The 25829-nt window shown below is 49.5% G+C and overlaps 1 protein-coding gene across 7 annotated transcripts in view; it reads right to left on the bottom strand.

Annotated features, from left to right (window-relative positions):
- The window catches only part of nfixb (nuclear factor I/Xb), a 376438-nt gene that overhangs the window by 79094 nt on the left and 271515 nt on the right, over nt 1-25829 (bottom strand). For all 7 annotated transcript variants that reach the window (XM_078235068.1, XM_078235067.1, XM_078235072.1 and 4 more), the window contains one exon: nt 1082-1156. In XM_078235068.1, coding sequence (XP_078091194.1) covers nt 1082-1156 — 75 coding nt within the window. The remainder of the gene's footprint in view (nt 1-1081; nt 1157-25829) is intronic.

The following is a 25829-nucleotide window of genomic DNA, read 5'->3' as shown; positions in this document are numbered from 1 at the left end:
CAGCAGTGCTAATCATTGTGCCATTGTATTTAACACGGAGATGGGGAGGTATTTCTTGTCTCAGAGGGTCGTTAGTCTGTGGAATCCCCTCCTCAAGAGAGAGGACTGGGTCATTGGATATACTCAAGGCCGAATTAGGAAGACCTTCTGATCTATCGGGGAGTTAAGAGACATGGGGGACAGGGGACAGTCAGATTGACTGTAGTCTTACTGCATTGCAGAGCAGGTTCAAGGGGCTGAATGGCCTTGTTCCACTTCTTGTGCAGTCTTTTACTGTCATCTGACACGTAAACCCACTCCCCCTCCACCGTCTCAGACATTCTCACCAACTCAGACCCATATATTCCCCCCTTCCGATACTGTCTCAGTCCACATTCTCCTCCTCTCACACTCTTCCCCCTTCATTCATAGAAACAGAGAATCCCTACAGTGCAGAAGGAGGCCATTCGGCCCATCGAGTCTGCACCGACCACAATCCCACCCAGCCCCTATCCCCATTACCCCACATATTTACCCTAGCTAATCCCCCTGACACTAAGGGGCAATTTAGCATGGCCAATCAACCTAACCCGCACATTTTTGGAGTGCGGGAGGAAACCGGAGCACCCGGAGGAAACCCACGCAGACATGGGGAGAATGTGCAAACTCTTACATTAACACTGCACTGTGAAAATCCCCTCGTCACCACATTCCGGCGCCTGTTCGGGTAACACTGAGGGAGAGTTTAGCACGGCCAACGCACCCTAACCAGCATGTCTTTCGGACTGTGGGAGGAAACTGGTGCACCCCCAGAGAAAACCCACGCAGACACAGGGAGAACGTGCAAACTCCACACAGACAGTGACCCGAGGCCAGAATCGAACCTGGGTCCCTGGCGCTGTGAGGCAGCAGCGCTAACCACTGTGCCACCCCTATAATCAATCAATCATTCCAGATTTATCCATTAAACTGAGGCAGGATATGGGTTCGGGTCCTTGGATGATGAGTCCACTAACAATGCCGCTACGCCCCGCTAACCCAATGCAAAGCAGTCAAAGAAGCTTTCAAAAACAAGGGGAAAAAGTCTCCAAAGTCCACTCACTCTGCGACACTCTGACCAGCTCCGAAACGCTAAAAACTCCGGACGTGATGAAGCAGTCCTGGAAATTCAAATGCCCTAATTGGGAAAGAAAGGAGAAAGAAGTCATTGGGAGTTGAATCAGAGGGAACAAAGCGACGCACAACGGAACCACCCTGAAAAGACGCTGACCCCTTTGGAAACAGCTAAATATAAAGGGCGGGATTTTCCGGGCTCGCTTGCCCCCGATACTGGAAAATCCCTCCCGTGATCAACAGACCTTCCCCTTGTCCGGCCCCCATCTGCTCCGATACCCGTGGCGGGTGGGACAGTAAAATTCCGACCAAACGCTCCCGGTCAGAGTGGCACCAGGCACAGGCAGGGGAGGTTGGTGGTGATGTACCTCGGCATGGCCGAGGGTTCGACACGACCCTCTGAGGCAGTGAAACTCCATCGCCATGACATCTCACATTGATACAGCATCTTAATCAGAGTAAATATCCATCACCCGGAGAGTAATCAGATAAGGAAACAAATAACAGCAAACCAAAGGAGATAGCTTAAAGTTTTATTTATCACTGTCACAAGTCGGCTTACATTAACGCTGCAATGAAGTTACTGTGAAAGTCCCCCAGTCGCCACACTCCGGCGCCTGTTCGAGTACACTGAGGGAGAATTTAGCACGGCCAATGCACCTAACCAGCACGTCTTTCGGACTGTGGGAGGAACAGAATCATAGAATCCCTAGAAGGAGTCCATTTGGCCCATCGAATCTATAACAACCACAATCCCACCCAGGACCTATCCCCATAACCCCACATATTTACCCTGCTAATCCCCCTGACACAAAGCATCGATTTAGCATGGCCAGTCCATCAAATCCGCACATCTTTGGACTGTGGGAGGGAACAGGAGCAGCCGGAGGAAACCCACGCAGACACGGGGAGGACGTGCAAACTCCACACAGACAGTGACCCGAGCCGGGAATCGAACCTGGTCCCCTCGCACTGTGAGGCCGCAGTGCTAACCACTGTGCCACCGTGCCCCTCACTGGACAGTTGATCAAATACTTACCAACGAGGTGAATATCCCCTGGGGGAGGTGGCCGAGTGGTATTACCACCAGACTAATACTCCAGAAACTCAGCTAACGTTCTGAGGACCTGGGTTCGAATCCCGCCACGGCAGATGGTGGAATTTGAATTCAATAAAAAAAAGTCTGGAATTAAGAATCTACTGATGACCATGAAACCATTGTCGGAAAAATCCATCTGGTTCACTAATGTCCTTTAGGGAAGGAAATCTGCCGTCCTTACCTGGTCTGGCCTACATGTGACTCTAGAGTCACAGCAATGTGGTTGACTTTCAACTGCCCTCAGGGACTAGGGATGGGCAATAAATGCTGGCCCAGCCAGCGACGCCCATGTCCCACGAATGAATAAAGAAAGGGAATAAAAAATATTTACTAACATCCTGGAGGAGGAGAGGGAGAAAGAGAAGGCTCGAGCTCTGGGGAAGGAATTCCAGAGCTTCGGACCTATCACAGAATTTTTACAGTGCAGATGGAGGCCATTTGGCCCATCGTGTCTGCACTGGCTCTCCATGACTTAGTGCTATTACCCTGCCTTTCCCCTGCTACACCCTCCCTCCCCCCACCCTGACCCCACACATTGTTTCTATTCAAATAATCATCCAATGCTCTCTTGTATGCCTCGACTAACCCAGCCTCCACCACACTCCCAGGCAGCGCATTCCAGACCCCCAACCACTCGCTGGGCGAACGAGATTTTCCTCAACTCATTAGCAGCTGATGACACAACCACCAAAGATGGAGCCAAGGAAACCTAGATCAGCTTGAAACGTTGGCTCTATTCTCTCTCCACAGATGCTGTCACATCTGCTGAGATTTCCCAGCATTTTCTGTTTTTGTTTCAGATTCCGATATCCACAGTGTTTTGCTTAAACCGAGATCACGACAGATGGAGTTGTCAGCACGCAGTGAGGGATACATTAGGCTAGTGGGCCATCACAATCAGGCAGGGATCCTGACCCCAAACTTCCACCTAATGACCTCAATTAGAAGCTGCAGATTTGATTATATCACAGAATCCCTACAGTACAGAAGAGGCCATTCGGCCCATCGAGCCTGCACCAACAATAATCCCATCCTATCCCTGTAACCTCATTTATTTACCCTAACAATCCCATTGACACTAAGGGACAATTTAGCATGGTCAATCCACCTAACCTGCACATCTTTGGACACCAAGGGGCAATTTAGCATGGCCAATCCACCTAACCTACACATCTTTAGACACCAAGGGGCAATTTAGCATGGCCAATCCACCTAACCTGCACATGTTTGGACACCAAGGAGCAATTTAGCATGGCCAATCCACCTAACTTACACATCTTTGGACACGAGGGAGGAATTTAGCATGGCCAATCCACCTAACCTGCACATCTTTGGACACTGAGGGGCAATTTAGCATGGCCAATCCACCTAACCTGCACATCTTTGGACACGAGGGAGGAATTTAGCATGGCCAATCCACCTAACCTGCACATCTTTGGACACTCAGGAGCAATTTAGCATGGTCAATCCACCTAACCTGCACATCTTTGGACACTGAGGGGCAGTTTAGCATGGCCAATCCACCTAACCTGCACATCTTTGGACACTAGGGAGGAATTTAGCATGGCCAATCCACCTAACCTGCACATCTTTGGACACTAAGGGACAATTTAGCATGGCCAATCCACCTAACCTGCACATCTTTGGACACTAGGGAGGAATTTAGCATGGCCAATCCACCTAACCTGCACATCTTTGGACACTAGGGAGGAATTTAGCATGGCCAATCCACCTAACCTGCACATCTTTGGAGACTCAGGAGCAATTTAGCATGGCCAATCCACCTAACCTGCACATCCTTGGATACTAAGGAGGAATTTAGCACGGCCAATCCACCTAACCTGCACATTTTTGGACTGTGGGAGGAAACTGGAGCACCCGGAGGAAACCCACGCAGACACGGGGAGAACATGCAGACTCCACACAGTCACCCGAGGCCGGAATTAAACCCGGGTCCCTGGTGCCATTATGCCACCCTGCCACCCTAATCAGGTGAGCAGCAGACTGGGAAGTAATGTGAAGGCCCCTCCTGTATGCTATTATTTATCACCCTTCAATGGGCAGCTCCAAGCAAACTGAAGACATATGCGTGGCAAATCTGGATGAATAAACAGAGCAAAAAGTGTGTACCTTTGCACCACTGAACTCCAGGCTGGGAATGATGTGTGATACCCCTGTACACTCCCATCCTCCTTGAATTGGCCTGACGACACTTTACAGCCAGAGCAAATAGTTAAGGCTAAACGATGCAATCAAATTTATCGCCTGGCATTAAATTACACGGAAGCCAAAGGGTTCAAAATAACAACAAGAGTCCAGAACTCTCGCTACTATTCCCTCAGAGCTTGGTAAAGGCGGGCCTTCGAAAGCTTTACATCAGAACCGTCCAGTTTAATCACACAGCGACGGCTTGAGTTAACGCAGGGAAGGAAAGGAATTGCAGAAATGCGTGGTATTTATTCCCAGCTTGAGGTGTAGAACTGCCAATCAAGTCAGGCTGCACCCGCCTCCCCCTCCCACCCCCAGCCCCCTCCTCCACCCTCCCCTGGGGACTGACTTGCACACAATGCCTCAAGCAATTCTCATGTACATACCAGCAAAAGGGAAACTGCCACAGAAGACATCAGTCACATTGATAAGGACGCGCGTCTTTCAGAGGACTAATTGCCACGTCAAACAATTTAGCCGCCAATTTGCTCTTGTCAAGAGGTTTATCCATAACTCAGCAATGTAAACAGAAAGGAGGCAGTCGCTCTGAAAAAAAAGCCACACTCCAGCGCAGGTGAACTAGATCTAGATTAGATTACCGGGGGGGCGGCACGGTAGCACAGTGGTTAGCACTGCTGCTTTACAGCTCCAGGGACCTGGGTTCGATTCCCGGCTCGGGTCACTGCCTGTGTGGAGTTTGCACGTTCTCCTCGTGTCTGCGTGGGTTTCCTCCGGGTGCTCCGGTTTCCTCCCACAGTCCAAAGATGTGCGGGTTAGGTTGATTGGCCATGCTAAAATTGCCCTTAGTGTCCTGGGATGCGTAGGCTAGAGGGATTAGAGGGTAAATATGTAGGGATATGGGGGTAGGGCCTGGGTGGGATTGTGGTCGGTGCAGACTCGATGGGCTGAATGGCCTCTTTCTGTGCTGTAGGGTTTCTATGATTCTATGATCTCACCTATGTCGCGACAAAAGAATTCTCCACAGATACCACAGCAGCTGCGATTTCCATTTTGAGAATCCAGCCCAAAATGAACAAAAAAGGATGCGTCACAGGACCATTGAGGACCAGGAAGTGGGTGCATCTTTTCCGGCCAATGCTCAGACTTAGCCGTGTGTGGCGCTTTTGTAACCGGTGCAAAGGATTATGGGTGGCAAGTCCCTCTCCGGTGCTGACGCTCCGGTGCTGTTCCAAGGGAGTGTCGCCATTTTGGAAATGCCACCCTTCGGGTGAGAGGTGCACGGTTTAGGGTGGCACGGTGGGCACAGTGATTAGCACTGCTGCCTCACAGCGCCAAGGACCCGGGTTCGATTCTGGCCTTGGGTCACTGTCTGTGTGGAGTCTGCACGTTCTCCCCGTGTCTGCATGGGTTTCGTCCGGGTGCTCCGGTTTCCTCCCACTGTCCGAAAATGTGCAGGTTAGGTGGATTGGCCGTGCTAAATTACCCCTTAGTGTCCAAAGATGTGCAGGTTAGGTGGATTGGCCATGCTAAATTGCCCCTTAATGTCAGGAGGATTAGCAGGGTAAATATGTGGATTACGGGAATAGGGCCTGGGTGGGATTGTTGTCGGTACAGACTCGATGGGCCGAATGGCCTCCTTCTGCCCTGTGAGGCAGAGAGGTAACAGACCCCACAGCCTTGTTTCAATGGAGAGTAGGTCAGTTCCTCCTCAGTGTCTCTGCCAATATTCATCCCTTAATCAATATGGTTAAAGACAGACCATCTGGCCTTGCTGTTTGTGGGATCCTGCTGTGCGCAAATTGGCTGTCGCATTTCCTACATGGCAACGGTGATTACACTTCCAAAATACTTGTTTGGCTGTAAACCCTGAGGTTGTGAAAGGTGCTATATAAATAAAAAAATTTCCATCCACACTCAGCTTGGTTTGGCTCCTGCTCTGACCAAGACAGCAAGAAATAGATACATAGAATTCCTACAGTTGGTGTATGTCAGAGTGTGTGTAGGCACGTTGGTGTATGTCAGAATATGTGAGGTATGTTGGTGTATGTCAGAGTATGTGTAGGCATGTTGGTATGTCGGAGTGTGTAGTCTTGCTGGTGTATGTAGAAGTGTGTAGTCATGTTGATGTATGTAGGAGTGTGTGTAGTCATATTGGTGTGTGTTGGATTGTATGTGTGTGGTGTGTAGGTGTATGTCGGAGTGCATGTGGACATGTTGGTGTATGCAGGGGTGTGTTTGTGTGGAGACGTGTTGGTCTATATTGGTGTATGTCAGAACGTGTGGAATCATGTTGGTGTATGTTGGATTGTATGTGTGTGGTGTGCAGGTGTATGTTGGAGTGTGTAAGTGTGTAGGGGCTGTGTGGTAACACCACGTATCAGCCGTGACTCCAGTTCTCCAGCACACAAACGTATTTTATCTTCCAATTGATCAAACATGAACGGTGACAGCGCATTGTACCCCTCCGTTCCGAAATCTGCCGGGGCGCAGAGTGTGGCGCAGTGGGTCCGATCGCAGCTCCCGGTGCCAGCGAGGTGGCGTGCTGATGGGACAGGAAGCAGGCGCTGCGAGCAGGATCAGCACCGTTGCTGCGCGCAGCGTTATTCTGCCCGTGGTTCAGTCTGTCCGCAACTCACCGGCTATTTATAGAGAGATGCATATTCGCTTCCGTGGATGACGTCCAAGTACACTGGGGCTGAACAGACACTGCAAGGTTATGGAGCCTTAGCTCAGGTCCCCCTGTGGATCCCCACAGATTTCCACGGAGGTTAGGAATGCAGCAGATGGTTTTATTGCGGGGGGGGGTGGCCGGGGGGGGGGTGGTGGTGTGGGAGGGGATGAGGGGGGGGGGGTGTTTGGGGAGGTGGGGGGATGCACTTGGACAAGGCTTGAATCTACGCTACAATCCACACAGATTTTCCATATCTTTATACTCATTAGCCACATTGACTTAAAGGGGCCTAACCTTTGCTTATTGTGACTTAACTTTTGCTTGTTGTGTCAATTTATTTCCCAATTCCCTCAAAGACATGGGCCTGAATTTTCCAACCACAATTCTCCCACTGAATTGCGCTGGGTGCAGTGAGTTGGAAGGCTGGGTGTATCCCAATCTTTCACTCAGAGTTTATTCACCACCTCAGCGACAAAGCTCTTTTTATCAAAAGCACACTAAACCAGTGAGTGTGAAAATTAACGGTTACCTGGGTTTTGGGATCTGAATCCCACCATCGACCTGATTAACCTTCTCCGTCCTGGCCACCGTCAAGATCTCCGCGCTCCCCCAGTTGTGGCCTCTAGAACAACCCCAAGCCCCTTCACCCCGCCAATGCTGTCTGTGCCTTCAACCTCCGAGACCCCACGCTGGGGAATCATCACCTCAAATCTTTCCTCCTCCTTCACCTCCGTTAAGATGCTCCTTAATCATAGAATCCCTACAGTACAGAAGGAGGCCAGTCGGCCCATTGAGTCTGCACCGACCACAATCCCACCCAGGCCCTATCCCCATAACCCCATGCATTTACCATGGCCAATCCACCTAACCTGCAGATCTTTGGACACTAAGGTACAATTTAGCATGGCCAATCCACCTAACCTACACATCTTGGGGCACTAAGGGACAATTTAGCATGGCCAATCCACCTAACCTGCACATCTTTGGACACTAAGGGGCAATTTAGCACGGCCAATCCACCTAACCTGCACATCTTTGGATACCAAGGGGCAATTTATCATGGCCAACCCACCTAACCTGCACATCTTTGAACTGTGGGAAGAAACCGGAGCACCCGGGGGAACCCACGCATACATGGGGAGAAGGTGCAAACTCCACACAGACAGTGACCCAAGCTGGGAATCGAACCCAGGACCCTGGTGCTGTGACGCAGCAGCGCTAACCACTGTGCCATCTCTTAAAACCGACCTCTTTGGCCAAGCCTTTGGTTACCTGTCCAAGTATTGTCGAATAAGGCAAGTCTTTGTCTGTGAAGTACTTGGGACGCTTTACTGCACTAAAGACATAGTAGTTGTGTTCCCATGGTGATGGGTGTGTCTTTAGTCAAGAGGTTGAAGGTTGACCACCCCCGGCATGCTGGGTAAAAATACTGGGGAGTGTAGCAGCAATTCACTGAAGGGCCTCAGTTACAACGCCTGAAGGTATTGAGTTATTTTATATAAAGGTAGAGAGATACCTGGGTGCCACATTGGATCTGAGCACTTACGGAATGGGTGATAAGTCTCTCTCCTGTTCCTATCCCATATGGCCTTCTGGTCAGGATGACACTGGGACAGCAGCATCGACTCACACCATGACGAGAGGGAGACTGTTCATATTACACAAAACTCAATCTGAATTCCAGTTGAAACTACAACATCCAACACCGACCGGGCACGTGAATGACTGAATCTTACAGTATAGAAGGAGACTTGAACTGGTTCCCTCAGAGTTGTCCATCGTCCCTGTCCATTTAAAGTGATTCAACTTCCCACGTTAACCCACGTATCATAGAGTTTTTCCACAGAAAATAGGGGCACGAGGCGGCCATTCGCTCCTTTGAGCCTGTTCCGCCATTCATTAGACTGGGCGGCACGATGGCACAGTGGTTAGCACTGCTGCCTCACAGCGCCAGGGACCCGGGTTCGATTCCCGGCTTGGGTCACTGTCTGTGCGGAGTTTGCACATTCTCCCCCGTGTCTGCGTGGGTTTCCTCCGGGTGCTCCGGTTTCCTCCCACAGTCTGAAAGACGTGCTGGTTAGGGTGCATTGGCCGTGCTAAATTCTCCCTCAGTGTACCCGAACAGGTGCCGGAGTGTGGCAACTAGGGGATTTTCACAGTAACTTCATTGCAGTGTGAATGGAAGCCTACTTGTGACACTAATAAATAAACTTTAAACTATAAACAAAAGTCTGAAGTCATGTACCAACCGACTCAAGAACAGCTTCTTCCCTGCTGCTGTCAGACTTTTGAATGGACCTACCTTATATTAAGTTGATCTTTCTCTACATCCTAGCTATGACTGTAACACTACATTCTGCACTCTCTCATTTCCTTTGCCCCCATGTACTCTATGAACGGTATGTTTTGTCTGTATAGCACGCAAAAAACAATTCTTTTCACTGTATCTCAATACATGTGACAATAATAAATCAAATCAAAATGCAAACATGGCCTTGACATCCGTACTGAAGAGAATTGGGACAATGATATTCTAACCAATGCCTCGCAAACATCCAGGTCCATCATAGTATCTATAGTGCAGAAGGAGGCCCTTTGGCCCATCGAGCCTGCACTAACAACAATCCCACCCATGTCCTAACCCCATAACCCCACATATTTACCCTCCTAATCCCATCTGACACTAAGGGGCAATTTAGCATGGCCAACCCACCTAACCTGCACATCTTTGGACACTAAGGGACAATTTAGCATGGCCAATCCACCTAACCTACACATCTTTGGACACTAAGGGACAATTTAGCATGGCCAATCCACCTAACCTACACATCTTTGGACACTAAGGGGCAATTTAGCGTGGCCAATCCACCTAACCTGCACATCTTCGGACTTGGGAGGAAACCGGAGCACCCGGAGGAAACCCACGCAGACACGGGGAGAACGCGCAGACTCCACACAGACAGTGACCCGAGCCAGGAATTGATCCCGGGTCCCTGGCGCTGTGAGGCAGCAGCGCTAACCCACTGTGCCATGGTGCCATCCTACCACCTCCAGATACTTCCTCTTGAATACTGAGATCTATCGAAATGGGGAGAGACTTCAGGGTGCTCCGATGCAGAGGGATCTGGGTGTCTTTGTTCATGAGTCAAAGAAATCTAGCGTGCAGGTACAGCAGATAATAAAGAAAGCAAATAGAATGTTGGCATTTAGAGCTAAAGGAATAGAATATAAAGGTAAGGAAGTATTGTTGCAACTATACAGGGCATTGGTGAGGCTGCACCTGGAGTATTGGGGACAGTTTTGGTCCCTGTATTTGAGGAAAGATGCAGTGGCATTGGAGGCAGTTCAGAGGAGGTTCACTAGATTGATTCCAGAGATGAGGGGTTTGTCGTATGAAGAGAGATTGAACAGTTTAGGCCGATACTCTCTGGAATTTAGAAGAATGAGGGGAGATCAAATTGAGGTCTACAAGATGATAAAAGGTTATGGATAAAGTGGACGTGGAGCGGATGCTTCCTCTTATGGGACATTCTAGGACGAGAGGTCATAGTCTTAGGATAAGGGGCAGCAAATTTAAAACAGAGTTGAGGAGAAACTACTTCTCCCGAAGGGTTGTGAATCTGTGGAATTCGCTGCCCCAAAGTGCGGTGGATGCTGGGACAGTGAGTAAATTGAAGGAGGAGTTGGACAGATTTTTAATTGGTAATGGGTTGAAGGCAGAAAGGCAGGTTAATAGGGTGGTGAAAAAGGCATAAGGCACACTCGCCTTTATCAATCGGGGTATAGATTACAAAGGAGCGAGACTCCAAAAGCTCATGCTACCAAATAAACCTGTTGGACTTCAACCTGGTGTTGTGAGACTTCTTACTATAGATTACAAAAGCAGAGAGGTCGTGTTGGAGTTGTATAGACCTTTGGTGAGGCCACAGCTGGAGTACGGTGTGCAGTTCTGGTTGCCACATTATAGGAAGGATGTGATTGCACTGGAGGGGGTGCAGAGGAGATTCACCAGGATGCTGCCTGGGACGGAACATTTAAGTTATGAAGAGAGGTTGGGTAGGCTTGGGTTGTTTTCTCTGGAGCAGAGAAGACTGAGGGGCGACCTGATCGAGGTGTTCAGGATTATGAGGGGCATGGACAGGGTGGATAGGGAGCAGCTGTTCCCCTGAGTTGAAGGGTCAGTCACGAGGGGACACAAGTTAAAAGTGAGGGATGGGAGGTTCAGGGGGGACATGAGGAAAAACCTTTTTACCCAGAGGGTGGTGGCGGTCTGGAATGCGCTGCCTGGGAGGGTGGTGGAGGCGGGATGACTCACATCCTTTAAAAAGTATCTGGATGAGTACTTGGCACATCATAACATTCAAGGCTGTGGGCCAAGTGGGATTAGGTGGGCAGGTCAGGGCATTTCATGCATCAATGCAGACTCGATGGGCCAAAGGGCCTCTTCTACTGTAGTATTCTGTGTGATTCTGTTGTGTGGAGAAGGCAGGAAAATGGGGATGAGAAACATAACAGCCGTGACGGAACGGTGGAGCGGGTTAGATGGGCTGAGCGGCCTAACTTTGCTCCAATATCTTATGAACTTACGAGCGAGGTGGCGGTAGTTACAAAAAATATATATAAATAACTGCTTTGCAATGGGAGGGTTATAAATCTACCATAACAGGACAGGGTCGAACTGCTTAAAAACTATAGTGCCATTGGTTGTAGACAAACCCGAGCTTATCAGATGTAGAAACAATGAACTGATTAATGTACCCAAGACTGGAGACACACTGTGAACACGAAACCATGTTTATTCCCATTTCAATCCATTTAAAAAGTGGAGTTTTTTTTTCCAAAAAAGCCTATTGAATGCAACATAAATAATGACTTACTTTCATCCCTCCTCACTCACTTACTCCTTTATTTTTTTTTAAATATAAAATATCTTCCCATTGATTCAATTTTATTTTAAGTCTGCAGGTCAGGTTGCCCCAAACCCGGCCTGTCCCCATTCATTCTGCATTGTTTCAGGGTCAGCGAACTGATGAATGGGACAGTGAAGCATGTTCTCCGAGGTCCCCGCATCACGCGCCGCCCCCGCTCCCTCCCCCGCCCCCGGGGGAAATCGCGGGCGTCAGCGAAAGAGGGGAAAGCAGCCGGCCCTGGTCCAAATCCGCAAACGTTTACACCCTCCACCACCGACGAACAGCGATAGCCGTGCGTGCCGTCTGCAAGATGCACTGCAGCAACTCGCCGAGGCTCCTTAGACAGCGCCTTCCAAACCCGCCACCTCTACCATCTAGAAGGACAAGGGCAGCAGATGCATGGGAACGCCACGCCCTGCAAGATCTCCCTCCGAGCCACTATGGTGCCACGGTGGTTGGCACTGCTGCCTCACGGCGTCAGGGACCCCGGTTCGATTCCCGGTTTGGGTCACTGTCTGTGTGGAGTCTGCACATTCTCCCCATGTCTGCGTGGGTTTCCTCTGGGTGCTCCGGTTTCCCCCCACAGTCCGAAAGACGTGCTGGTGAGGGTGCATTGTCCGTGCTAAATTCCCCCTCAGTGTTACCCGAACAGGCGCCGGAGTGTGGCAACTCGCAGATTTTCACAGTAACTTCATTGCAGTGTTAACGTAAGCCTCACTGGCGACTAATAAGTGAACTTTAACCAGTGGTTAGCACTGCTGGTTCAATTCCCAGCTTGGGTCACTGTCTGTGTGGAGTCTGCACGCTCTCCTCGGGTCTGCATGGGTTTCCTCCGGGTGCTCTGGTTTCCTCCCACAGTCCGAAAGACGTGCTGGTTAGGGTGCATTGGCCGTGCTAAATTCTCCCTCAGTGTTACCCGAACAGAGTGTGGCGACTGGGGGATTTTCACAGTAACTTCATTGCAGTGTTAATGTAAGCCTTACTTGCGATGCTAATAAATAAACTTTAAAACTTTAAGAAACGTTAAACTGACTGACCACCATTAAAGGAAAATACTAGCATTTAAATTCCATCTTTCACGGCCCTTTAATGTCCCAAAGCGCTTCAGTGCCAATGTCTACCTTTTCATGTGCAGTCGTTGCCTTAATGTTGGAAATGTGGGCAACCCAATTTATGCACAGCAAGCTCCCATAAACAGCATTAGAATAAAGGACCCAGCAACTTGGGTGCAGAACTCCCCTCCTCCTCAAATAGCACAGTGGAGTCACAGAAACATAGGAGTTAGGAGCAGAAGTCGGCAAGTTCAGCCCTTCGAGCCTGCTCCGCCATTCAATCAGATCATGGCTGATCTCTCCCTGGTCTCAAATCCACCTCCCCACCTCTTCCCCATATCCTTCTATCCCTTTATATCTATCTCTTTGAAACTATTCAATGATTCAGACTCCACCGCGCTATGGGGCAGCGAGTTCCACAAATTCACCACCCTCTGCGAGAAGTAGTTCCCCCTCATCTCAGTATTAAATCTACCGCCTCTCAACCTATACAAAGAACGAAGAAAGGTACAGCACAGGAACAGGCCCTTCGGCCCTCCAAGCCCGTGCCGATCATGATGCCCTAACTAAACATTAAAAAAAACCTCCTGCCATAACCCAGTCTGTATCCCTCTATTCCCTCCCTATTCATGGACCCATCTGGGTGCCTCTTAAATGTTGCTAATGTGCCTGTTTCCACCACATCCTCTGGCAGCGCGTTCCAGGCACCCACCACTCTCTGCGTGAAAAACTTCCCCCGCACATCTCCCTTAAACTTTCCCCCTCTCACCTTGAACCTGTTCCCCCCCTTGTAATTGACACTTCCACCCTGGGGAAAAAGTCTCTGACTATCCATCCTGCATACACCTCTCATCATTTTGTAGACCTCTAATCAGGTCTCCCCTTCGCCTCTATATTTCCAATGTGACCTCTTGTTCGAGATTGCCCCACAAGGGAAAACATTTAGTCCACATTTACTCTATCGATCCCTTTTAGAACTTTATATACCCCCCATGCCGACACTATAGTTAAGAAAGCCCACCAATGCCTCCACTTTCTCAGAAGACGAAGGAAATTTGGCATGTCAGCGACGACTCTCACCAACCTTTACAGGTGTGCCATAGAAAGCATTCTTTCTGGTTGTATCACAGCTTGGTATGGCTCCTGCTCTGCCCAAGACCGCAAGAAACTACAAAAGGTCATGAATGTACCCCAATCCATCACGCAAACCAGCCTCCCATCCATTGACTCTGTCTACACTTCCCGCTGCCTCAGAAGAGCAGCCAGCATAATTAAGGACCCCACGCACCCCGGACATTCTCTCTTCCACCTTCTTCCGTCGGAGAAAAAGATACAAAAGTCTGGGGTCATGTACCAACCGACTCAAGAACAGCTTCTTCCCTGCTGCTGTCAGACTTTTGAATGGACCTACCTTGCATTAAGTTGATCTTTCTCTGCACCCTAGCTATGACTGTAACACTACATTCTGCACTCTCTCCTTTCCTTCTCTATGAACGGTATGCTTTGTCAGTATAGCGCAGAAGAAACAATACTTTTCACTGTATGTTAATACACGTGACAACAATAAATCAAATCAAATCAAATCAAATTGATCAGATTCCCTCCCATCCTTCTGAATTCCAGTCTGTCACAGTAAGCCTGCATTGGTCAGGGTAGCTACGTGCGACACACTGGACCCAACAATGGGGAAGTGGCCCTTTAATTAGTGTTTTGAAGTCTTTGATTGGGGTTTCGCGAATGTCCCAGAGTTGTTACAGCATGGAAGAAGGCCATTCGGCCCATCAAATACATTTCTATTCTCAGTGGGGGTGGGGGTGTGGTGTCATCACATGACCTGTGACCTTCAATCGCCCCATCCAGGTTCCCCTGCCATTGGTTGGAACAGTGAATGTTCAAACGGGGTTAGGGGGGGAGGAGTTGCGGTTTAGTGTTTGCTACGGGGGGGGGTTTGGGGCTGTTGGGGTTGGCATCACACTTTAGGAAGAACATGAAAGTTGCTGAGGATGTTTTAGCTGGAACAACTCCCAGGGGCGGAGGGTCTCAGCTCCGGGGTTTGGTTGGCGGAGTGGAGTTTGGAGCACAGGTGATGGAAAGGACATTCGCTCGAGGTGTACGAGATTACAATAGGTTCAGGCATGGTGGATGCCCATTCGTTGATGGCTCAAGGGCGATGAGACAATAGATTGAAGAGTCTCGACAGAGGATGTGTTGGGGAACGGAATGTGCGGAATGATTTGTTAGCAGCAGGGTGGTAACCCCTGCCCTCCTCACCCGTCTCGCTGTTTCCATGACGGGTGAACGAATGTGTCGCAGGAAATGTTATTGTTTGAAGAATGCAATTCTTTGGGGGCAAGATGCCGCCCCCCCCCCCATCTTTCTGCCCGCCCATCACTCTCTGCAGCAGGCCTGCCGATTAGCCTTTCACACCACAATTTAGCATGGCCAATCCACCTAACCTGCACATCTTTGGACACTAAGGGGCAATTTAGCATGGCCAATCCACCTAACCTACACATCTTTGGACACTAAGGGGCAATTTAGCATGGCCAATCCACCGAACCCACACATCTTTGGACACGAGGGGCAATTTAGCATGGCCAATCCACCTAACCCGCACATCTTTGGACACTAAGGGGCAATTTAGCATGGCCAATCCACCTAACCTACACACCTTTGGACACTAAGGGGACAATTTAGCATGGCCAATCCACCTAACCTATACATCTTTGGACACCAAGGGGCAATTTAGCATGGCCAATCCACCTAACCTATACATCTTTGGACACCAAGGGGCAATTTAGCATGGCCAATCCACCTAACCTGCACATCTTTGGACACTAAGGGGCAATTTAGCATGGCCAATCCACCGAACCCACATATCTTTGGACACTAGGGGCAATTTAGCATGGCCAATCCACCTAACCTACACATCTTTGGACACTAAGGGGCAATTTAGCATGGCCAATCCACCTAACGTACACATCTTTGGACACTAATAGGCAATTTAGCATGGCCAATCCACCTAACCTACACATCGTTGGACACTAAAGGGCAATTTAGCATGGCCAATCCACCTAACTCACACATCTTTGGACACTAGGGGCAATTTAGCATGGCCAACCCACCTAATTCACACATCTTTGGACGCTAGGGGCAATTTAGCATGGCCAATCCACCTAACCTACACATCTTTGGACACTAAGAGACAATTTAGCATGGCCAATCCACCTAATCTACGCATCTTTGGAATGTGGGAGGAAACCAGAGCACCCAGCGGAAACTCTGCACAGACAGTGACCCAAGCCGGGAATCGAACCTGGGTCCCTGACGCTGTGAGGCAGCAGTGCTAAGCACCGAGACGGGCCCCACCGAGAAGGGGACACCATACCGACGGGAACCCGTGGCAGAGAGAGAAAACCAAATAGAAATGCGAGGTGAAATGTAAAACAATAACTTTGCGAAAACAAAGAAAATAAACACGAATAATAATTAAATTGCGTATTGTACAGTATGGTGGGGACAGGAATTGGCTTACTGGCTGACAGCCCACAGGATTAAACAGATCTTGAGTGTTCGTCAGTGCTAAATTTACTTTCTGATGATTGGATTATGCAGCCATGTGTCTTTGTAATTCCCTGTTTAAACCTCTCCATCTCTCCTTCCTGCATTAAGGCGTTCCTTAAAGCCTATCTCTCCCCCCACAAACTTTTGGGACGGCACCGTGGCATGGTGGTCAGCACTGCTGCCTCACAGCGCCAGGGACCCGGGTTCGATTCCAGCCTCAGCTGACAGTGTGGAGTTTGCACATTCTCCCCCGTGTCTGCGTGGGTTTTCTCCGGATGCTCCGGGTTTCCTCCCACAGTCCGAAAGACGTGCTGGTTAGGTGGACTGGCCATGCTAAATTCTCCCTCAGTGTACCCGAACAGGCGCCGGAGTGTGGCGACTGGGGGATTTTCACAGTAACTTCATTGCAGTGTTAACGTAAGCCTACTTGTGACGCTAATAATAAGGTTTGAAACTTTGCTCGCTTGTCTGAATACCTCCCCCTGTGCACCAGTATTTTATTCGATTGTGAAGCACCTAAGGGCGTTTTAGCACATTGAAGGCGCTTGGTAAATGCAGATTTCTGTTGTTGGCGAGGTGTCATGGTACCTGAACTCAATTGCTGACAACAAGCGGTGTCTCAATGCCGCAGTCCATTTACACACACCGCCTCTCCGTAACATACAATTACCCCGTGCTACACATCAAAGCACCACAAGAGGGCAAAGGGCCATCAGACATTTTAATTTGTGTTCTGGAGGCCCAAGATTGCATATTAGACTAAAGCACTTGGCTGTTCATCTGGGCAACCTTCATTTAAAAGCTCATTTAGATAAAGCAGATAAGGGTTTGTTGGCAGCCTATGTCCCTTTGTACAGGCATTTGTTGACCCAGTTAAGTGGGACAATACTTAAGGTCACAAACTTCTCCCTGAGAGAAAAAAATCTTTTGCTCTCCCCGTGCTCGCGATGAAAACATCGCAGTCCCAGCGTTGTTTAACCCTCTGCCCTCCAGATGGGGCAGCACGGTGGCACAGTGGTTAGCACTGTTGCCTCACACCCTCAGGACCCGGGTTCGATTCCTGGCTTGGGTCACTCCCTGTGTGGAGTTTGCACATTCTCCCAGTGTCTGCGTGGGTTCCCTCCGGGTGCTCCGGTTTCCTCCCACTGTCCAAAGATGTGCAGGTTAGGTGGATTGGCCATGCTAAATTGCCCCTTAGTGGCCAAAAATGTGCAGGTTAGGTGGATTGGCCATGCAAAATTGCCCTTTAGTGTCCAAAGTTGTGTAGGTTAGGTGGATTGGTCATGCTAAATTGCCCCTTAGTGTCCAAAAATGTGCAGGTTAGGTGGATTGGCCATGCAAAACTGCCCTTTAGTGTCCAAAGTTGTGTAGGTTAGGTGGATTGGTCATGCTAAATTGCCCCTTAGTGTCCAAAGATGTGCGGGTTATGTGGATTGGCCATGCTAAATTGCCCCTTAGTGTCCAAAGATGTGCGGGTTATGTGGATTGGCCATGCTAAATTGCCCCCTTGTGTAAAAAGATATGCAGGTTAGGAGGATTGGCCATGCTAAATTGCCCCTTTGTGTCCAAAGATATGCAGGTTAGGAGGATTGGCCATGCTAAATTGCCCCTTAGTGTCCAAAGATATGCAGGTTAGGTGGATTGGCCCTGCTAAATTGCCCCTTAGTGTCCAAAGTTGTGTAGGTTAGGTGGATTGGTCATGCTAAATTGCCCCTTAGTGTCCAAAAATGTGGAGGTTCGGTGGATTAGCCATGTTAAATTACCCCTTAGTGTCCAAAGATATGCAAGTTAGGTGGATTGGCCATTCTAAATTGCCCCTTAGTGTCCAAAGATATGCAGGTTAAGTGGATTGGCCATGCTAAATTGCCCCTTAGTGTCCAAAGATATGCAGGTTAGGTGGATTGGCCATGCTAAATTGCCCCTTAGTGTCCAAAGATATGCAGGTTAGGTGGATTGGCCATGCTAAATTCATGGGGTTAGGGGATTGCCTGGTTGCGATGCTCTTTCAGAAAATCGGTGCAGACTTGTTGGGCCGAATGGCCTCCTTCTGCATGGCTGGGATTCGAAGGCAAATGCAATGAATGTTTTTCTGTCGTGTGACGCATTGTTGCGATCTGGAAAGGTACTGGGAATTGGAATCGTAGCTGGTGATTTGATAGAGATTTGAAAAGCAGAAGCCTCCTCGTCCAGGGGAAAAGGAACAGGGGAACGGGACAGGCTGGATGGGTCACCTCAAAAGAGCAGGCCCGATGGGCTGAATGGCCTCTCTCTGTGCATGATTGGGTGGTCAGAGGATGACAATCAGGAAATGGGAGAGAACTTTCGATGGCTCCGGGGAAGCGAGGCCTATGGCGAGGCTTTCGCGGAGAGGTCTGGTGGGCAAGAATATGGAGGCCGGAGGCCTGACAACATCACTGGGAGTTGGGAATTGTGGGGCAGGTGGGGGCAGGGACAGATATTCCCACAATGCGTTATTACTGAAAGAGTGAACATTTGCTAGAGGCCATAGATTTGGAAAAGGTTGGGGCAGGAAAGATGTAATTTGGAAAGAGGAACCAGGGTGTAAATTATTTGGAGTCGGGGTTTGTGGCCTACTCCTCTTTTTTTGATTTATTCATTCATGGGACATGGGCGTCGCTGGCTGGGCCAGCATTTATTGCCCATCCCTCGTTGCCCCTTGAGAAGGTGGTGGTGAGCCGCCATCTTGAATCGCTGCAGTCCACGTGCTGTGGGTTGACCCACAATGCTGTTAGGGAGGGAATTCCAGGATTTTGACCCAGCGACAGTGATGGAACAGCCAATATATTTCCAAGTCAGGATGGTGAGTGGCTTGGAGGGGAACTTGCAGGTGGTGGTGTTCCCCATGTATCTGCTGCCCTTGCCCTTCTAGATAGAAGTGGTCGTGGGTTTGGAAGGTGCTGTCTAAGGATCTTTGGTGAGTTGCTGCAGTGCATCTTGTAGATGGTACACACTGCTGCTACTGAGTGTCGGTGGTGGGGGGAGTGAATGTTTGTGGATGAGGTGCCAATCAAGTGGTCTGCTTTGTCCTGGATGTGTCGAGCTTCTTGAGTGCTGTTGGAGCTGCACCCATCCAGGCAAGTGGGGAGTATTCCATCACACTCCTGACTTTTGCCTTGTAGATGGTGGACAGGCTTTGGGGAGTCAGGAGATGAGTTACTCGCCACAATATTCCTGGCCTCTGACCTGCTCTTGTAGCCCCTGTGTTTATGTGGTGAGTCCAGTTGAGTTTCTGGTCGATGGCAAAGTTAAAAGTTTATTTATTAGTCGCAAGTAGGCTTACATTAACACTGCAATGAAGTTACAATGCAATGGGCGGCACAGTAGCACAATGGATGGCATGGTAGCACAGTGATTAACACTGCTGCTTCACAGCTCCAGGGACCTGGGTTCGATTCCCGGCTTGGGTCACTGTCTGTGTAGAGTTTGCACATTCTCCTCATGTCTGCGTGGGTTTCCTCTGGGCGCTCCGGTTTCCTCACACAGTCCAAAGATGTGTGGGTGAGGTTGATTGGTCATGCTAAAAAATTGTCCCTTAGTGTCCTGAGATGCGTAGGTTAGAGGGATTCGCGGGTAAATGTGTAGGGATAGGGGGGTCGGGCCTGGGTGGGGTTGTGGTCGGTGCAGACTCGATGGGCCAGATGGCCTCTTTCTGCACTGTCAGGTTTCTATGATTCTTCTATGATTCTACTGTGAAAACCCCCTAGTTGCCACACTCTGGCACCTGTTCGGGTACACTGAGGGAGAATTCAGCATGGCCAATGCACCCTAACCAGAGCACCCGGAGGAAACCCACGCAGACACGAGGAGAATGTGCAAACTCTGCACAGACAGTGACCCGACGCTGGAATCGAACCCGGGTCCTTGGCGCTGTGAGGCAGCAGTGCTAACCACTGTGCCACCATGCTGCCCTAATCATCGACCCACTGTGAAGGTATACAGAGTAGTTATCTTTCTCGCACTCTCTTCTACGCATGCGAGACATGAGCCGTTCACTTCAAGTACGCAAACAAGCTACGCGACTTTCACATGACATGTCTGTGGAGACAACTCACAAAGAGCAAGATACGGTTCCTAAAATCGACCAGCAAGGAAGGATGTTTCCCTTGGCTGGGGGGGGGCGGGGATGGAGGGGTCCAGAACCAAGGAACATTGTCTCAGAATAAGGGATAGACCATTCAGGACTGAGAAGAAGGGGGATTCTTCACTCAGAGGGTGGTGAATTTTTGGAATAATCTACCCCACAGGACTCAGCTGCTGACTAGAATTTTCCGGCCATCCTCTCTGTCATCTTCCAGTGCAGCGCCCCCCCGGGGAGTTGATATGTTCCAACAACTCTTATAGGTGGTGGGTAGGCTTTGGGGGAGTCAGGAGGTGAGTTACTCAGCCTCTGACCTGCCCTGGTAGCCACTGTGTCTGTGTGGCGAGTCCCGTTGAGTTTCTGTTTTCATTTGTTATGGTGTATCGGTGGTGGACTGGGAAGTCTCAGTTTGGAATTTGGATTCATCGACGGGACAAAGAAACACATTGTTCGCCCGGTGTACTTCCACAGCCAGTTCTGGCCGAGACGGTGGGTGGCAGGTTCCTTTGTTCCCTGGAAAGGATTTGTTAACCTGGATAGTGGATGGTGGAGGCCATACCAAAGAGGATTATCAGATGAAAGGGCTAAGACGTTGCAAGGCACAAAGCCCTGTCAGGATTGGATCACCAATGGACTCCGGCATTTGAAAAGCGTCACGGGCAATTTGCGTCCAGGTTTCTTGAGGACGCCATGTTGTGTCCTCGCTCGATTAAGATGTGGCAAATGTTGAAAATGCAGAGGACGGCTGGAGATAGATCGCACCATTGGCGGCAATGATTTGTTGACTCAGCCGTCAATCTGCCCTATCAGCCCAAGTGTTGGGGGTAGAATCCCTACAGTGCAGAAGGAGGCCATTTGGCCCATCGAGCCTGCACTGACCACAATCGTATGAGGAACGGTTGAGGACTCTGGGTCTGCACTCGTTGGAGTTTAGAAGGATGAGGGGGGATCTTATTGAAACTTACAGGATACTGCGAGGCCTGGATAGAGTGGACGTGGAGAGGATGTTTCCACTAGTAGGAAAAACTAGAACCAGAGGGCACAACCTCAGGCTAAAGGGACGATCCTTTAACACAGAGATGAGGAGGAATTTCTTCAGCCAGAGGGTGATGGATCTGTGGAACTCTTTGCCGCAGAAGGCTGTGGAGGCCGGGTCATTGAGTGTCTTTAAGACAGAGATAGATAGGTTCTTGATTAATGAGGGGATCAGGGGTTATGGGGAAAAGGCAGGAGAATGGGGATGAGAAAAATATCAGCCATGATTGAATGGCGGAGCAGACTCGATGGGCCGAGTGGCCTAATTCTGTTCCTATGTCTTATGGTTTTATAATCCCACCCAGGCCCTATTCCCGTAACCCCACATATTTACCCTGCTAATCCCCCGACACTAGGGTCAATTTAGCACGGCCAATCAACCTAACCCGCACATCTTTGGACTGTGGGAGGAAACCGGAACACCCGGAGGAAACCCATGCAGACACAGGGAGAATGTGCAGACTCCACACAGACAGTGACTTTCCTTCCCCAAAGGGACATTAATGAACCAGATGGGTTTTTCCGACAATGGTTTCATGGTTATCAGTAGATTCTTAATTCCAGATATTTTTTATTGAATTCCAATTCCACCATCTGCCGTGGCAGGATTCGAACCCAGGTGCCCAAAACAATAAAGTTTACTTATTAGTCACAAGTCGGCTTATATTCACTCTGCAATGAAGTCACTGTGAAATCCCCCTAGTCGCCACACTCCGGCGCCTGTTGAGATACACTGAGGGAGAATTTAGCACGGCCAATGCACCCTAACCAGCACGTCTTTCGGACTGTGGGAGGAAACCAGAGCACCCGAAGGAAACCCATGCAGACACGGGGAGAACATGCAGACTCTGCACTGGCAGTGACCCAAGCCGGGAATCGAACCCGGGTCCCGGGTGCTGTGAGGCAGCGGTGCTAACCACTGTGCCGCTCTTCCTGGATTAATTGTCCCGCGATAATACCACTAGGCCATCACCTCCTCTGATCGTCACTGGGCTAACTCAGTCCAACTCCAGGGCATTGGGATCAAACCATCCAACAAGCAGCATTCCACGTGCATTCCGAGGATGAATGTTCCATGATCCAGACAACGCAGGACTAATAGTGAATTGTGGGGTCTTTATCTTTTACTCATTCACTCAACAGATATGGAGGTGATTGACACCAGCAATTGTTGCCCTCTCCTGACTGGATTATATCCACTGGAGTTTAGAAGAGTGAGCAGGGATCTCATAGAAACTTATAAAATTCTAATAGGGTTAGACAGGGTTGATTCAGAAAGAATGTTCCCGATGGTGGGGGGAGTCCAGAACTAGGGGAGTCATAGTTTGAGGATAAGGGGGAAACCTTTTAGGACTGAGGTGAGGAGAAATTTCTTCACCCAGAGGGTGGTGAATGTGTGGAATTCACGACCACAGAAAGTAGTTGAGGCCAAAACATTGTGTGATTTCAAGAAGAAATTAGATATAGCTCTTGGGGCTAAAGGGACCGAGGGATATGGGGGGGAAGGCGGGATCAGGATATTGAATTTGATGATCAGCCATGATCAAAATTAATGGCGGAACAGGCTCGAAGGGCCTTCTCCTACTCCTATTCTCTCTGTTTCTCTGTAATTGCCGTTGAGAAGGTAGAGGTGAGCCGCCATCTTGAATACAACAGAGTGGCTTGCTGGGCCATTTCAGAGGGCAGGTGAAAATTGACCTTCACTGCCTTAATCGCTGTGGATTTGGAGTCACATGTAGGCCAGACTGGGTAAGGACAGCAGATTTCCTTCCCTCATTAGTGAACCAGATGGTTTTTACAGTTACTGGGCACAATTACTGTCAGTATGTTTTTAATTTTCAGGGGAGGCGCTGGCCTAGTGGTATTATCGCTAGAGTATTAAGTTTTTTGAGTTTATTTATTAGTGTCACAAGTAGGCTTACATTAACACTGCAATGAAGTCACACTCCGGCGCCTGTTCGGGTACACTGACGTAGAATTTAGCACGGCCAATGCACCCGAACCAGCACGTTTTTTGGACTGTGGGAGGAAACCAGAGCACCCGGAGGAAACCCACGCAGACATGGGGAGAACATGCGGACTCCGCACAGACAGTGACCCAAGCCGGGAATTGAACCCCTGTCCCTAGCACTGTGAGGCAGTAATGCTAACCACTGTGCCATCGTACCACCCTCTGCGCCATCGTACCGTCCTCTGTGCCGCCGTGCGGTCCTCTGTGCCACGGTCCTGTCCTCAGTGCCACCCTGATTAATCCACAAACTCAGCCGATATTCTGGGGACCCGGGTTCGAATCCTGCCACGGCAGATGGTGGAATTTGAATTCAATTTTTAAAAAATCTTAGCGAAGGGATTGTGTGTATGGCACACCAATCTGCCAAGCTGCAGTAAAGACTTTTACTAAACTGTCGGTGATGAATTAAAAAATAGCTTCCATTTAATGCACCCAATTTCTTTGTATATAATTTAGGATTTAAAAATCTGGAATTAAGAATCTACAAATGACCATGAAACCATTGTTGAAAAAACCCATCTGGTTCCCTTTAAGGAAGGAAATCTGCCGTCCTTACCCGGTCTGGCCTACATGTGACTCCAGAGCCACAGCAATGTGGTTGACTCTCAACTGCCCTCGGGCAACTAGGGATGGGCAATAAATGCTGGCCCAGCCAGCGACGCCCATGTCCCACAAATGAATAACAAATCCTGATTCATTTAATTTAAATTCCGAAGCTGGGATTCGAACTCATGTCCTGAGCGATTGTTAGTGCAGGCCGCTGGATTACTAGTGCAGTGACATAACCACAAGGCTACTGTATGGCTATCTGATCACTGCTGTCTGGACATGGTACAGCATTCAGGCCTCCTCTCAAGCTCAATATTTGTCCAGCTGCTTTTTTTAAAAAATCAGTCGCAGCGTTAACTCATCTCGGTGGGAGAGCATTGCATTAACCCGATGGGGATCGACATTCTTTGAACCTCCACTCCCCGGCAACACGACTGCTAATTTTGCAATTCCATCTTTGCGTCCTGGCATCGCCATTTGACTGAAATGATCTCTTTATCTCCGCATTAGCTATGCCTTTCAGTCTTTTAAAGAGCGAGATTCCTGCTGCCCTCAACTTCCTTCACTCCAATGTCAATATCCCTGCCTTCCTCCGCCTCATAGAGTATAGGAGCACAGTCCTGGAGAATAGAAAGATCCCACGCTCTTCCGCAGTGCTGAAGAACTCGTGCCTCTCTGTGTTTGGAGCGTTGGCCTCCAGATTGCTATCAAGTTAACTCTTCCTGGGAACTACGTTCGTTTTTTTTTCTAACGTTTATTTATTAGTGTCACAAGTCGGTTTTCAATAACACCGCACTGTTGCGTGGCACGGTGGCACAGTGGTTAGCACTGCTGCCTCACAGCGCCAGGGACCCGTGTTCGATTCCCGGGTTGGGTGACTGTTTGTGTGGAGTTTGCACGTTCTCCCCGTGTCTGCGTGGGTTTCCTCCGGGTGCTCCGGTTTCCTCCCACAGTCCAAAAGACGTTCTGGTTAGGTGCTAAATTCTCCCTCAGTGTACCCGAACAGGCGCTGGAGTGTGGCGGCTGGGGGACTTTCACAGTAACTTCATTGCAGTGTTAATAAATAAACTTTAAAACTTTAACATTCGGAGGAAGTCCCGCCCTCGAAAGCCAATGGCCAATCTGATTGGCTGACATCTCTAGCAGTCCAAGAAGCCAGCAGTGGTTAGCGCTGCTGCCTCACAGCGCCAGGGACCCGGGTTCGATTCCCGACTTGGGTCACTGTCTGTGTGGAGTCTGCACGCTCTCCCCATGTCTGCGTGGATTTTCTCCGGGTGCTCCAGTTTCCTCCCACAGTCCGAAAAGACGTGCTGGTTAGGGTGCATTGGCCATGGTAAATTCTCCCTCAGTGTACCCAAACAGGCGCCGGAGTGTGGCGACTAGGGGATTTTCACGGTAACTTCATTGTAGTGTTATAAAGGCAAAATACTGCGGATTCTGGAATCTGAAACAAAGACAGAGAATGCTGGAAAATCTCAGCAGGTCTGACAGCATCTGTGGAGAGAGAATAGAGTAAGAAGTCTAACAACACCAGGTTAAAGTCCAACAGGTTTATTTGGTAGCAAACGCCACTAGCTT

The sequence above is a fragment of the Mustelus asterias genome, chromosome 19 (genome assembly GCF_964213995.1).
Source record: "Mustelus asterias chromosome 19, sMusAst1.hap1.1, whole genome shotgun sequence".
Classification (NCBI taxonomy): Eukaryota; Metazoa; Chordata; class Chondrichthyes; order Carcharhiniformes; family Triakidae; genus Mustelus; species Mustelus asterias.
The sequence above is the reverse complement of the archived record's forward strand: the minus strand, read 5'-3'. Positions and strand labels throughout refer to the sequence as shown.